We start from the raw sequence: 13,025 nt of genomic DNA on the forward strand, positions 1-13,025 counted from the left end.
AGTCTCGTGCGGGCAGTTGGTCAAGAAAGCACTGCTGTGCGGAGGAGAGCAGGGTGAGGAGCCACGACGCACAGCACAGGGCGCGGGCTGGCAGAGACAGGGGGCAGGGAAGCTTCCCAGGCAGAAGGCATAGGCGGGTCCCCAACCGGTCCCCAGAGGATGCGAACAGAGCGTCGTGGCCAGAGCTGCGCATTTTGTCCTATAGCCAATTGCAACAGCCTGGGAAAGCGAATGCCTGGACTGGATTTCTTAGCTACCCAGTGAACAAATTATCTTAGAGGGGCGTTTGTTGCTTGGTGTGGCTATAGGTCTGAGTGGTAGAGTGACACTGTGAAAGGCAGCCTTGGGGAAGCATTGGCGGTTTCGCGGCTTCAGAGTTCAACTTCTCTGGGAGGCGGTTGCCATCTAGTGGCAAAGTGAGGAAACACACTCGGTAGCTTGGGAAGTGGTTAATAACGCTTACGCTCTTTGGTGAACCTGGGCTATGAAATTACACTATGTTCCTAAATTTGTATTTATGAAATTCATGACGTTTGTACACCTTAAATAAAATGTTTCTAGGTAAAAATGTGAAAAAAATGAAAAAGATAAAGTAATGGGTCACACCTATTAAAAAAGTACTCTAATAATTTGATTTGCTATTCTCATAAAAACCCAACCAAGTTGAACAGTAAGCCCAAAACAGTTTGTTACCATTGTTTTCTGACAGAGGCTTCACTTATTTGACATATACCAGGCATTTTTGCATGTTTCCACATTTAATCTTCATAGCAACTCTGCAAACTGTACATTTTATTATCCTCATTTTGAACATGAAAATATCTAAGTATTAACATTTCCCAAAGTCTTAGAGCTCTTGACGACAGAGGTGGGATTTAACCGTGGTCTTTTTGAGGGCAAACTTGAGTCAACTTTGCCTACCTCGCTTTGAGCATTTATTAAATAAATGCTAGTTCTGAGCAGACAGCAGCCAGACATGGGGTTCTGTGGGACCAGGTCAATTAAGGAAAGGCTCAGCACTGGATTTGTAGGGGGAAATTACCAAAGGTGACTGTCAGCTCAGCATGCAGAACTTCTAGCAAGCAGGCCCGTGTGCGGTGGAACAGGCTGCCTCAGCCAGCAAACACGCACGGGTCGCTGCAGGGGGCTGGCGCAGAGATGGGTTGGGCCCAGGCCATGTCTTGTCAACATTGGAATTGTCATGCTTTGCCTGAGCAGTCTTTCCATTTTGCTCTCATCTCTGCACTTCCTCTTTCCTCTAAATAATACGCCTGGCCCAATCCTCGCATCCACCTTTCCTGCCTGGCCTGGGAGACATTTGGGTAGTCGAACAGGTGTTTTAAGATGATATACCACGGAGCCAGTACTGTGGAGCAGCAGGGAAAGCAGCTGCCTACAATGCCGGCATCCCATATGGGCAACGGTTTGAGTCCTGGCTGCTCCACTTCTGATCCAGCTCTCTGCTAATGGCCTGGGAAATGCAGCGGACGATGGCCCAAGTGCCTTGGGTCCCTGCCACCCATGTGGGAGACCTGGATGAAGTTCCCAGCTCCTGATTTCACTCCAGCCTTGCAATTGGGAAGTGAACCAGCAGATGAAACATCTCCGTCTCTCCCTCTCTTTGTAATTCTGACTTTCAAATAAATACTTAAAAAACAATAAAAAAGATAATATTCCATAGTATATTTGATGGGTTGACAACATTGTAACCCATTTTAGCCTGTTTTTCAGCAGAAGGGTTACAATAAATAACTTAATCCATCATTACCACAAAGTTTTTTGCATGGTAGATAAAAATGTAAGGAAGAACAAAAAGATAACCCTTGGCATTTATGGAGCGCTTGCTGCCAGGGCCCAGCATCTCCGAGTTCCCTGGCCCTGGGCCTGTGTGAGCCTGTGTCTTCGTGCAATGGTCGGTAGAGTCCTCCTGCTCCTTAAGGGGCTTATGCTCCGTGTTCTCTCAACTTGTCCCCCATTAGTGACCTCTGCTGTTGCTTTCTTTTCCATCATTTAGAAGCATACATATGGGGACTCTTCAAAAAGTCCACAGAAAATGTTCATTATTTTAAAACCCCTTTTCCATGAACTCTTGGAAACTCCCTTGTACTTACTTACACACAGAGCCTTTTGAAAATAAATAAATAGGAGGACGTTGTATATATCATTCTTGGCCTTGCTCCTGGTGTCATTTAGTTTTTCTTGGGATTTTCATTTTCAATACACAAACCAAATGTTAAATTTAACATGAGTGCTTGGCTGTTTTTTAAAAAAAGTCTTATTTAAAATTGGTTATATATTCGTATGAAGTTGCAAAACAATACAGAGAAGATCTGTGACCTTGTCACCCAATTTCCCCAAATAATTATGGTAGGTCCAGATTAAGAATTGGCATTGGTGCAATGGCTGTGTATTGTTTTATGCTGCTTTCTCACATGCGTGGCTTCATGTACCACCACTGTGACCTCAACTCATCCATCACAAAGCTCTCCCTTGTGCTAGCCTTGCGCTGTTACACCTGCCTTCCTCCCTGAAACCTCCCACCTTCTCTAAAGCCCGAAAGCCACTAAACTGTTTTCTGTGTCTATGGCTTTGTCACCAGAGGATAGCAAATGGAATCATGCAGTATGAGACTTCCTGAGATTTTTTTTTCCACTTTGCATACTGACTTTGAGATCTGTCCAGTTAGGCACATATCAGTTGTTCACTTGTTTTCATCGCTGAGTAGCATTCCATGGTATGAGTGGACCCTGGTTTAATAATTCACCTGTGGAGGGAAACTCTGGTTTCTAATTTTCAGCTATTATGAAGAAGGCTGCCAAAAACCATCATTTGCTGGCTTCTGGGTAGACATTAAGTTTTCATTCCTCCAGAGCATCGCTGGTGTGTGTGTGTGTGTGTGTGTGTCTGTATATATACACATACACAGCTGGAGCTGGGCCCATCTGAAGCCAGAAGCCAGGAGCTTCCTCCAGGTCTCCCACATGGCTTCAGGGGCCCAAGGACTTGGGTCATCATCTGCTGCTTTCCCAGGCCATAGCAGAGAGCTGGATCAGAACTGGAGCAGCTGGGACTCGAACTGGCGCCCATATGGGATGCCAGCAGTGCAGGCAGTGGCTTTACCTGCTATGCCACAGCACCAGCCCTGTTTTTTTTTTTTTTTTTTAACTACCAAACTTGGGGCTGGCAGTGTGGCGTAGAAGGCTAAGCCTCTGCCTGTGGCGCTGGCATCCCATTCAGGTCCCGGTTGCTCTTCATTGGATCAGCTCTCTGCTATGGCCTTATAGAGCAGTAGAAAATGGCCCAAGTGCTTGGGCTGCTGCACCCACGTGGGAGGCCTGGAAGAAGCTCCTGGCTCCTGGCTTCAGATCAGATCAGCTTAGCTCCAACTGTTGCGGCTATTTGTGGAGTGAACCAGCATTTGGAAGATCTTTCCCTCTGTCTCTCCCTCTCTGTGCCTATAACTCTACCTCTCAAATAAATAAATAAATAAAATCTTAAAGACAAACAGCCAAATTCTTTCCCCAAGTGTACCATTTTGCATTCCCACTGGTAAATGTCAGACCATTTTCTCCAAATTTCATCTGTATTTGGTGTCGTCAATTTTTGTTGTTGCAGCTCATTGTGGTCTTATTTTATAGTTTTCTATTAGCTGCATTGTCATCTTTTCCTGTGCTCGTTTGGTCCTTGCAGCCTCAAATGTGAAACATCTCTTCATGTCTTTTGCTCATAATTGGATTTTTGAATTGAGTTATTTTTATTTGAAAGGCAGAGACACACAAAGACACACACACACACAATCTTCCATCTTCTGATTCACACTCAAGTGCTTCAGCAGCTGGCCAGGGGCCCAGAATGCTGTCTGGGTCTCCAACATCGGGGACAGGAACCCTACTAGGTGAGCAATCATTGCTCTCAGTGCACATTAGCAGGAAACTGGAACTGGAAGCAGAGCTGGTACTCAAACCCAAACACGCTGATGAGAGTTCTTTCTGTATTCCAGATATGAAGCCTTTGTTTGTCAGGGGTTTTATTTATTTATTTTTGTAAATATTTTCTCCCAGTCCACAGCCTTGTCTTTTTATCTGCTTAATAGAGTCTATCATGGAGCAAGAGTTTTTAATCTTGATCAAGTTCTTGTTGGTATTTTCAAATCAACAATACAGAACTCGGTCCTTCCTTTGAGTGGCTGCCTTATGTTCAGTTGTGGGGAAGTATAATCATTTAGTTAGTCCATAAGCAAGCTGATTAATTTCCTGTGCAATTATCAGGTGCTTCGACAATTCACAATGAAAAACAATGCTGCTTCAATCCATCTTCTGTGGGTATTCAACTTCATGTAGGCGTGCAAATATATCCTTAGGATCAATTCTTCAAATGGCCCTGATGGGATCAAAAGGCGTGTGGATTTTAAATGTCTATCAGGTTCATTGCAACAGTTTACAACTACACCTCTCATCCACATTTAAAAAAAATAAACAATTTTGTCAAAAGAGGATCCCAGTGTTATTTATTTTATTTCCTTAATTATGAGTGACATTGAGTCTGGATTCCTACAAGAGCCCTCCTTCCTCGGGTCATGAATTATTTGTACCTGTCATTTGATCTTTGTATTGACTTGATGGTCACTTTCTCACCGATATGAAAAGATCTTTCAACATTAAAGAAAATGACTTTTCATGAGCAAATATTTTCCTCTCTTGTTGATAGTATTTTTTGCCATGTAGAAGCTTAAATTTTTATTTGGCACCATTTTTCTCTTTTTCCAACATGACTTCTGGGTTTGCGACTTAGGTAGAAAGAAAAAAAAAATTCAGTGAGTTTTCTTGCACTTCCTGGCGAGGTTCTAACCAGTGGTAATCTAGAGCACCTGCTCAGGTGGAACAGGTCCTTCTTATTCAAAGAGTTGCTTGGAGAACCTCAGCACAGGCATCGCCAAGGAGCTCGCTGGAAATGCAGTCTCGGGCCCTACTCAAGGACACCCTGAATCAGAAGCTGCACTTTACCAAGCTCCCAGGGACTCATCTGCAGCTTCAATGAGCGAAACCCTCACTGGGGAAGGCTGAGTACGTCTGTGTCTTTGTCTTTCGTACCAAGCAGCCCCTACAGGGTAGACGGAAGGACAGCTTTTTCATCTCCTGGAAGTTTGCAAGAGGCAGAGCATGGAAGATTCAAAGATTTGGATTCAGAATATTGTGAACAACAGACTTGACCTTCCGGGTCCACTCAGCTAAGGACCGATTTGATGAGTGGTTAAGACAGCTGACTCTTGGTCTTAACTGCGGAGGAGACGACCAGAAAACAGCCAGTTTCCTTCTGGTCACTGGTTAGACCGTTCACTCATTAATATTGCTTGTGATAATCCCACAGAGGTCGGCAGAAACCCACTGTCTGGTCAAGCCCTAGCCACGGGGGTGCTGACCTTGCTGGGTGGAGTTAGCCTCGTCAGTAACTGCTCTCTCCAAGCCCAGTGCAGCCAGCCCTGCCATTGTGTGGCTCCTTGCAACATCCCTGAGTGTTTCGCTTGCCCTCTCCTTCCTTCTCCCAGAGTCCAGGAAGCAACAAAGAGGAAGTGAGTCATAGCAGCCCTCCCTGGGCAAGAGGAACCAATCCCACAGACCGGCACCCTCCCTTCCCCTGACGCACTAGCACTCCAGGCAGCACAAGGCGCAGAAAATGCTGGCCCTGTCCTCTGACTATTCTTGTGAGCGCATCGTCTTGCCCAGAAGTCCGATTCATTCCGTGAGGGCTCATGTGCTGCCAACAGTTTCCTGAACACTCACAGTTCAGGTGGGTCCTGGTCTTTCTAGGGAAGATTTCGCCGCTGCTCTTAATCACTCTCAACACCAGCCAAAGACCATCTATCTTTTCTTTAGAGATTGGCTGCTTAGTCAGGAGCCCAAGTGTGAGACGGGTTCCTATCTGAAAATCACGGTGCACTCTTGTTGGACAGAGGAGATGGCCTGGGTGGTAGCCAAACTGCCTTCACCCAACTCATGAAGGTGAATGAACTCAGACCCCAGGTAGTGGAAGGGTGCGGGGATCGTCACTTACCTGGCTAGGTCTCGCTCGCAGCCTCCAGATCTTCACCTTCCCAGCCACCATGGAGTCAGAAGAACAAAAACAGCTGCGGAGCAGGGGCGGAGCAGGGGCAGCACCGCCCATGATAAGTTTCAAGGTGTGGTCTCCAGACCAGCTGCATCAATGTAACAGAGCAGGGGTGGGGGGTGGGGGTGGGAGCTGGTTAGAAATGCAGATCTGAGGCCCACTCAAGACGGAATGAATCGCAAGATCTAGGGGTCAGACCCAACTGTCCGTGTTTTCAACAAGTCTTCGAGGTCAGTTTGATACACACTGACATTTGAGAACCACTGCTTTAGCAAGTAAATGCTATTCAAAGAGGGGCTGAGGGCCACCACCACCACCTGGGCACTATGAGAGTCTAAGTGGTCTGGCTGGAGGAGTTCAATTACTGGTAATTTCAAAAGCTCCCCACATGATTCTCATTGTGCATTCAGAGCTGAGAATTGCGCTAAGGAGCAAATTTTTGAATGCCTCTTAGGTTTTCCAGGAGAAAAAGTGACCCTTTTGTAGTAGATTTTAAATGGGATAAAGGACTTCCCTCTGTAGATTTCCTGGAGTTTGGCTAGAATGGCAGTTATCCCATTGTCCTCCCAAAGGGCTGGGGTTTGCAGTTCCATCAGCAGGGCGGCACCAGGCCAGGTGTTTTCAGTGCAAGGCCAGCAGTCAATACTCCCAGATTCCTTTAGGAGAAGAAGCAGAGAGCTAACTAACATCACTACACTACCAGGGTGACATGAAAGCCATGAACAACTGAAATGTGCAACAATGGCCGGCGCCGTGGCTCAACAGGCTAATCCTCCGCCTTGCGGCGCCGGCACACCGGGTTCTAGTCCCGGTCGGGGCACCGATCCTGTCCCGGTTGCCCCTCTTCCAGGCCAGCTCTCTGCTGTGGCCAGGGAGTGCAGTGGAGGATAGCCCAAGTGTTTGGGCTCTGCACCCCATGGGAGACCAGGAGAAGCACCTGGCTCCTGCCATCGGAACAGCGCGGTGCGCCGGCCGCAGCATGCTACCGCGGCGGCCATTAGAGGGTGAACCAACGGCAAAGGAAGACCTTTCTCTCTGTCTCTCTCTCTCTCTCACTGTCCACTCTGCCTGTAAAAAAAAAAAAAAAAAAAAAAAAAAAAAAAAAAAAAAAAAAAGAAATGTGCAACAAGAAAGGGAAGGCCTGGCTGTCCAAATTCAACTCCCATCCTGGCCAAGGTCAATGGCCTACAACTACAGAGCAGTGGGAGAGGTGTTGGGATGGGGACCAGGGTAGCCAGTAGAGGAAAAGCCCAGCTCAGGGAACAGGCAGACAGGACCTCCAGGAGAACCTCAGGACTACAGCTCTGGGCTGCAGCCTCCTAAGAAACTTAAAAGAAACCTCAGAGTCTTGGGAAGTGACCCCAACCCAAGTGTGTGTGTGTGTGTGTGTGTGTGAATCCCAAGAAAGCTGCAGCCTGTGGATCTGTGACTACCTGCTCCCATCAAGACCTGCAGCCAATGTCTTAACAATTCTTGCAGCAACTAGCTGTTACGTCTTTGGGTGTTAAACTTTAAACTTAGCAGACACCCCTCTTCTTTGGCTATGTACAAGAGTAGTTTGGATTTTAATATCCTCTGAACCACCATGGGTCTTTTTAGGCTTGAGTCTTATGGGTTAAATGCAGGGACCATGGAGACCCAAGAAGACAGTGTGCGTATGACTGTGAGATTGTTTATTTCAATCCCATATCTTTTCCTTAGGGTTTTCTTAGCACTAGACACTATATTGAACATAAAGACGCCTAAGCCATGGTCCCTGTATTTAAGAAGGAGAAATTCATAAAAGCTAACACAAATAATCCTCAACAACAACAAAAATATAAGTTGAAAGGTGCAAACTGTTATACAGAAAAAGTGTAGTTAAAAGGAGACAGACACTATCAGGGTGTGTCTAAATATGAATTCCGTCTTTGTTATCAGTTAATTATATATCTTCATTTTTTTCTCTGTAAATCGGTAAAATGGATTATTCTCTGCAATTCTTTTTTTTACCTCAAAGGGTTACCTTGGCAACCAAATAAGATCACAGATATGAAAACAACTAGGGGCCGGCACTGTGGCCTGGTGGGTAAAGCATCACCTGGAATGCCAGCATCCCATATGGGTGCCTGTTGAAGTCCCAGCTCTCTGCTTCTGATCCAGCTCTCTGCTGTGGCCTGGAAAAGCAGTGGAGGATGGCCCAAGTCCTTGGGCCCCTGCACCCACATGGGAGACCCGGAAGAAGCTCCTGGCTCCATATCAGCTCAGCTCTGGCCATTGTGGCCCTTTGAGAGTGAACCAGCGGATGGAAGACCTTTCTCTCTCTCTGCCCCTCCTTCTCTCTCTGTGTAACTCTGACTTTCAAATAAATAAATAAATCTTTAAAAAGTTAGTAAAATACACACTTTAAGTTGTCACTCTTATCATTCTTTGCTTATTAGGTTCTTTGGAGATAATTTGCAAGAACTAGTTTTAGTTCTTTATTACTGAGACACAAGGTTGTCCAAGACAGAGAGGGTGGAAAGTTGAGACATAGTTGGGTTCCCCAGAGCCTCTTTGACAACTGTATTCTGCAGTACTGTCTTCATGGACCAAAGCAGGGGCTGTTGGGTCTAGCACAACCTATAGGTGGCTACTCAGTGTGCTGTAGGCTTGCTTAACAGGGAAGGCACTGCGCTCTTCCTTTTCCCTTTACACACATTGAGAAAATAAACCACAGCAATCGTGAAATTAGAACACTGGTGAAATATTTTGCAGAAGAACAAGGAAATACATTGCAATGAAGCCTGCTGGCTGCTGCCACGAATTTGGGGGTGAACAGAAGAACTGGGTTCTTAATAGTAAACAGATGTGCAGAGGGGTTTTTATTTATTTGAGAGTCCAAGAGAGAAGAGAGAGAGAGAGAGAGAGAGAGCTCCCTTCTGTTGATCCACTCCCCAAATACCCACAAGGCCCACAGATGCCTGATGCTGGGCCAGGTTGAAGCCAAGAATTGGGAACTCAGTCCAGGTCTCCCATGTAGGTGGCAGGAATCCATCACTCATACCATCACCACTGCTTGCCAGGATCTGCATTAGCAGGAAGGTGGAGACAGCGGTGGAGCTGGTCCTTGAACCCACACACTCTGATGTGGAATGTGGGTAGCTTAGCTGCTGGACCAAACACGTAATCTGCGAGTTCTTTTTTAAAGAATGTTTCCTCTAGTGTAAAATTTTTGAATTGGTTCTTTTTGTTGTTTTAAATTTTAATTTAAATTTTTTGAATTGAGATATACTAATTGTACATATTCATGTTGTACAGCAGGACCTTTCAATGCATGTAGACAATGTGTCTTTTTGTTATTTCTCAAAACAAGTTCCATTTCTACTGAAAAAAAGTCAATAATTTTTTTGATGTTCACTAAAATAAAGGCTCAGTGCCAGGGCCAGGAACTGGGCTCAGAGACCACTTAGCAGGAGGTGAGGGTTTTATGATGCAGATAAGTCCTTAACAAGATGGCCGCAGCTCACTAGGCTAATCCTCCGCCTTGCGGCGCTGGTACACCGGGTTCTAGTCCCGGTCGGGGCACCGGATTCTGTCCTGGTTGCCCCTCTTCCAGGCCAGCTCTCTGCTGTGGCCAGGGAGTGCAGTGGAGAATGGCTCAAGTGCTTGAGCCCTGCACCCCATGGGAGACCAGGATAAGCAACTGGCTCCTGCCTTTGAATCAGTGCGGTGTGCCAACCGCGGCGGCCATTGGAGGGTGAACCAACGGCAAAGGAAGACCTTTCTCTCTGTCTCTCTCTCTCACACTGTCCACTCTGCCTGTCAAAAAAAAATTAAAAAAAAAAAAAAGATGGCAGCATCAAAGTTTTCTGGTTTTGCTGATTTTTTTCTACATGAATGAATCATGTATGAGCATTCTATGTGTTTCCTAAATAAAACCATGGCCCATATTATTGACAGGGAGAATTTCATGTACTTTGTTTAAATCTCCTGCCTCCCCCCCCCCATCCCCCTGAGTCCTGCAAGATGCGAATGCTCTGATCTGGAGACCCCGGCGAGGTTAAGAGTCCTGGTAAGCACTGCAGGGTGAAGTGGCAAGCTCAGGGGCATGCACGGAGCAAGGAGAATGAACAGCCAGCAGGAAGCAGGTGCGCAGGAGAGTGAATGGAGTTGTTGTGGGGTCAACAACACTGTAAATGAAGCTTATCTTTAATCAGTTACTTAGTGACGGGAGGGGGTTTATTCCTCAATGTCATCTAGACTCCCTTGGGCTCAGCACCTAGATGACATAATTCAATCCTGTGTCTCTACATAATGACAATTCCCAAACTTAGATCTCCGTGTTTGGGCTGAACCTCAGGCGAGTTACCCAACTCCCTGCTGGGCACTGTCATTTCCTCCTCAGAATGGTTTCTCTCCCAGACTTCACACCTCTGTGAATGGACACTCCATTCTTCATTTGTCCAGAAAAAAAAAGAAACTGTCTTTATATCAGAGCACACACCCAATCCACTAGCACATCTCATCATCTCTACCTTCAGAATATACCCTCAGACTTTCCCTCACTAATACGAATGTCATCCACTGTGGAGGGTTGCAGGGGGCTCCTCACACATCTCCCGTTTCTACTCTTTGTTCTCCTCAGCATAGCCAGTGAGTCTTCTCAACTACAAGTCAAAATAACGTTTTTTCTTCTTAGATGTCTCTAGAATACAGATCTGTACAATGACTGGTAAGGCCTTAGATGATCTGTCGCTTTGGCACATCTCCAATTTATCTCCCTCTCCCTCACTCCACCCCTGCCCCAATTTCTCTGCAGCCACAGGAACATCTCTGCTGCCCTCCATCCAATCCCAGCACATTCCCACTGCAGAGCCTTTGCACTTACTGCCATTTCCCACCTGCACCCTATCCCCTAGATATGCGTCCCTGGCTTGCTTCCTTCAGATTTCTGCTTCAGGTCTTCAAAGTGAGTTCTATGTATGTTATTCCTTCCACAACATCCCATATTTGTCACTCTTTCTCTATTCTCTTAACCAAAATGTTATCTAGTGTCAACCAGAAAAGTCGAAATCATTCTTAGTTTTGAATTAGGGAGAATTTAATGCAGGAAATCAGTTACACGTGTGATGGAAGAGGCTGAAAAGTCGTCCAGGGGATACTGGAGCAATCCAGATGTTAGAAGCTGTAGGGCTCCACCGGCCCTGGCAGCAGCAGGAACCACACTGGTTGTGGTGGGGGCTGCAGTACTGAAGAGACACAGCTCCACTACTGATGCTGCAAAGGAGGGAAGGGAGAAACGCCCGACTTCTCAGGGCCTCCCTTGGGACGATGCTGAGATCTGGATCAGCCTGCAGGGGGCAGCACCCTGGAAGGGCATGGAGAAAGTCTGAGGACAAGTAGGCTCAGCACAAGCTCCTCGAGTTTTCCTCAAGGCATTTAACCTCCTCGACATAATTACAATTTCTTGTTTATTAGTGGTTTCTGTGTGTTGACTTAAAATGTAAGATCCACGAATGTAGGGGCTTTGCTGCTTTGTTCACTGCTGCATCCATGGTTCCTAGAGCAGTGCCTGGCACACGGTAGGCACTCAGTAAATAGTTGTTGGGTGAGCAAACGTGCTCAACACAGTGCCTCTGACTTGCCACAGGCATTATGTCTCTTTTGAATGAATGAGGCTGATTAACACCCAGGTAGCTATGAAAAATATACCAGGGGCCATCTTGGTCACAATTTCTCTCAACAATTTCCTAAGCACCCCAGACTTCAGAGATCACTTGCATTTGAAGGCTCTTACATTTTATGCCACATTCTCACATGCACTTGCTTTGACTCCCTAGCGTCACATTTTCTGGGAGCTTTTAGACTTAGCTAATTTCCATTTCATCTTAATGAATTTGATTCTTTTTGCTTCTAAGTTCTTAAAAATAGTTCAGGAAGTCAAAAAGATAAAATGAAAAAAGTAAAATAATCTTGGAAATAAATGCTTATGTTACTTGTTATTGATACAACTGAAGAGTATACTCCAGAAAAAAAAATGAGCAGAAATTCATCTATTAAATCTCATGATTGTTACCAAATATGGTTTTATGGTCCATTAAGCAATCAATACTATTGTAGACTATAAACAGAAACATTCGTCTTTCTGGAAACTTTCCAGTGTAAGAAAGTTTTGTGTTCATTGTTGACCACCTTGTTCATATGTTTTTGTTCTCATCTATAGATCAAATTCTAAGTGATTTATATTAGTAAAAGTTGGATTTACATTTCCCTATGATTTTATAGATTTCTAGATAATAAGTGAATATAGAATTAAAATTTAGGATTTTGTGACTAATTTAAGTATCTTAAAAGTTTTTTTAGCTATTAATCTTTTTATTTAAGATTACATATACATGAAAACAAATAGCGGACTGAATTTCAATCTGAAGATATGTCTTATGTTTCAAATAATTTCATGACCAAAAATAAAACATCCAATTCTTCTCTGGGACAAATGATTCATTCAGTTGAGTGTCTTATGGGAGTCAACTCATGATAAGCAATAGAAAAGTTATGATGAGTTTCTCTCTTTGTCCTCAGGTAGGAAGAAATTAAAATATAAGCTGTATGTTAAATTCATCTCTTCTACCTCAGCTGTTCAAAACTCCAAAATGAATATTTGTTGTCAATATAGTCTTGTACATACTCATTTTAAAGTGATTTCTTTCTTTTAAGACTTAATCACAGGCCCTTGAGAAAACCAGAAAGGACAAGCGAGTACCCATTGTGTTTGTCATTCGTGAGATTCTCTCTGCTTGTCTCCTATCAATAGATACCTTCTCAATGTTTCACTTCATCAGAATCAAATTCAATAGACAATCTCCCAGCTCGGGCTCAGAAAACTCACTAAGAGCTCTGCTAAGCATTTAGCTTTGAGGGTATGAAGATAAATCCTAATCAGTGGAATCTGGAAACTG

The 13,025-nt window shown here is 44.9% G+C and overlaps 1 protein-coding gene across 1 annotated transcript in view; it reads right to left on the reverse strand.

The window, feature by feature from the left end:
• Positions 1 to 274: 274 nt before the first annotated feature.
• The window catches only part of MMP27 (matrix metallopeptidase 27), a 33,060-nt gene continuing 20,309 nt past the window's right edge, over positions 275 to 13,025 (reverse strand). Inside the window, 3 exon segments of the mRNA XM_062197595.1 lie at positions 275 to 437; positions 5,004 to 5,100; positions 11,189 to 11,434. Coding sequence (XP_062053579.1) covers positions 275 to 437; positions 5,004 to 5,100; positions 11,189 to 11,434 — 506 coding nt within the window.

The sequence above is a fragment of the Lepus europaeus genome, chromosome 7 (assembly GCF_033115175.1).
Source record: "Lepus europaeus isolate LE1 chromosome 7, mLepTim1.pri, whole genome shotgun sequence".
NCBI classification, from domain to species: Eukaryota; Metazoa; Chordata; class Mammalia; order Lagomorpha; family Leporidae; genus Lepus; species Lepus europaeus.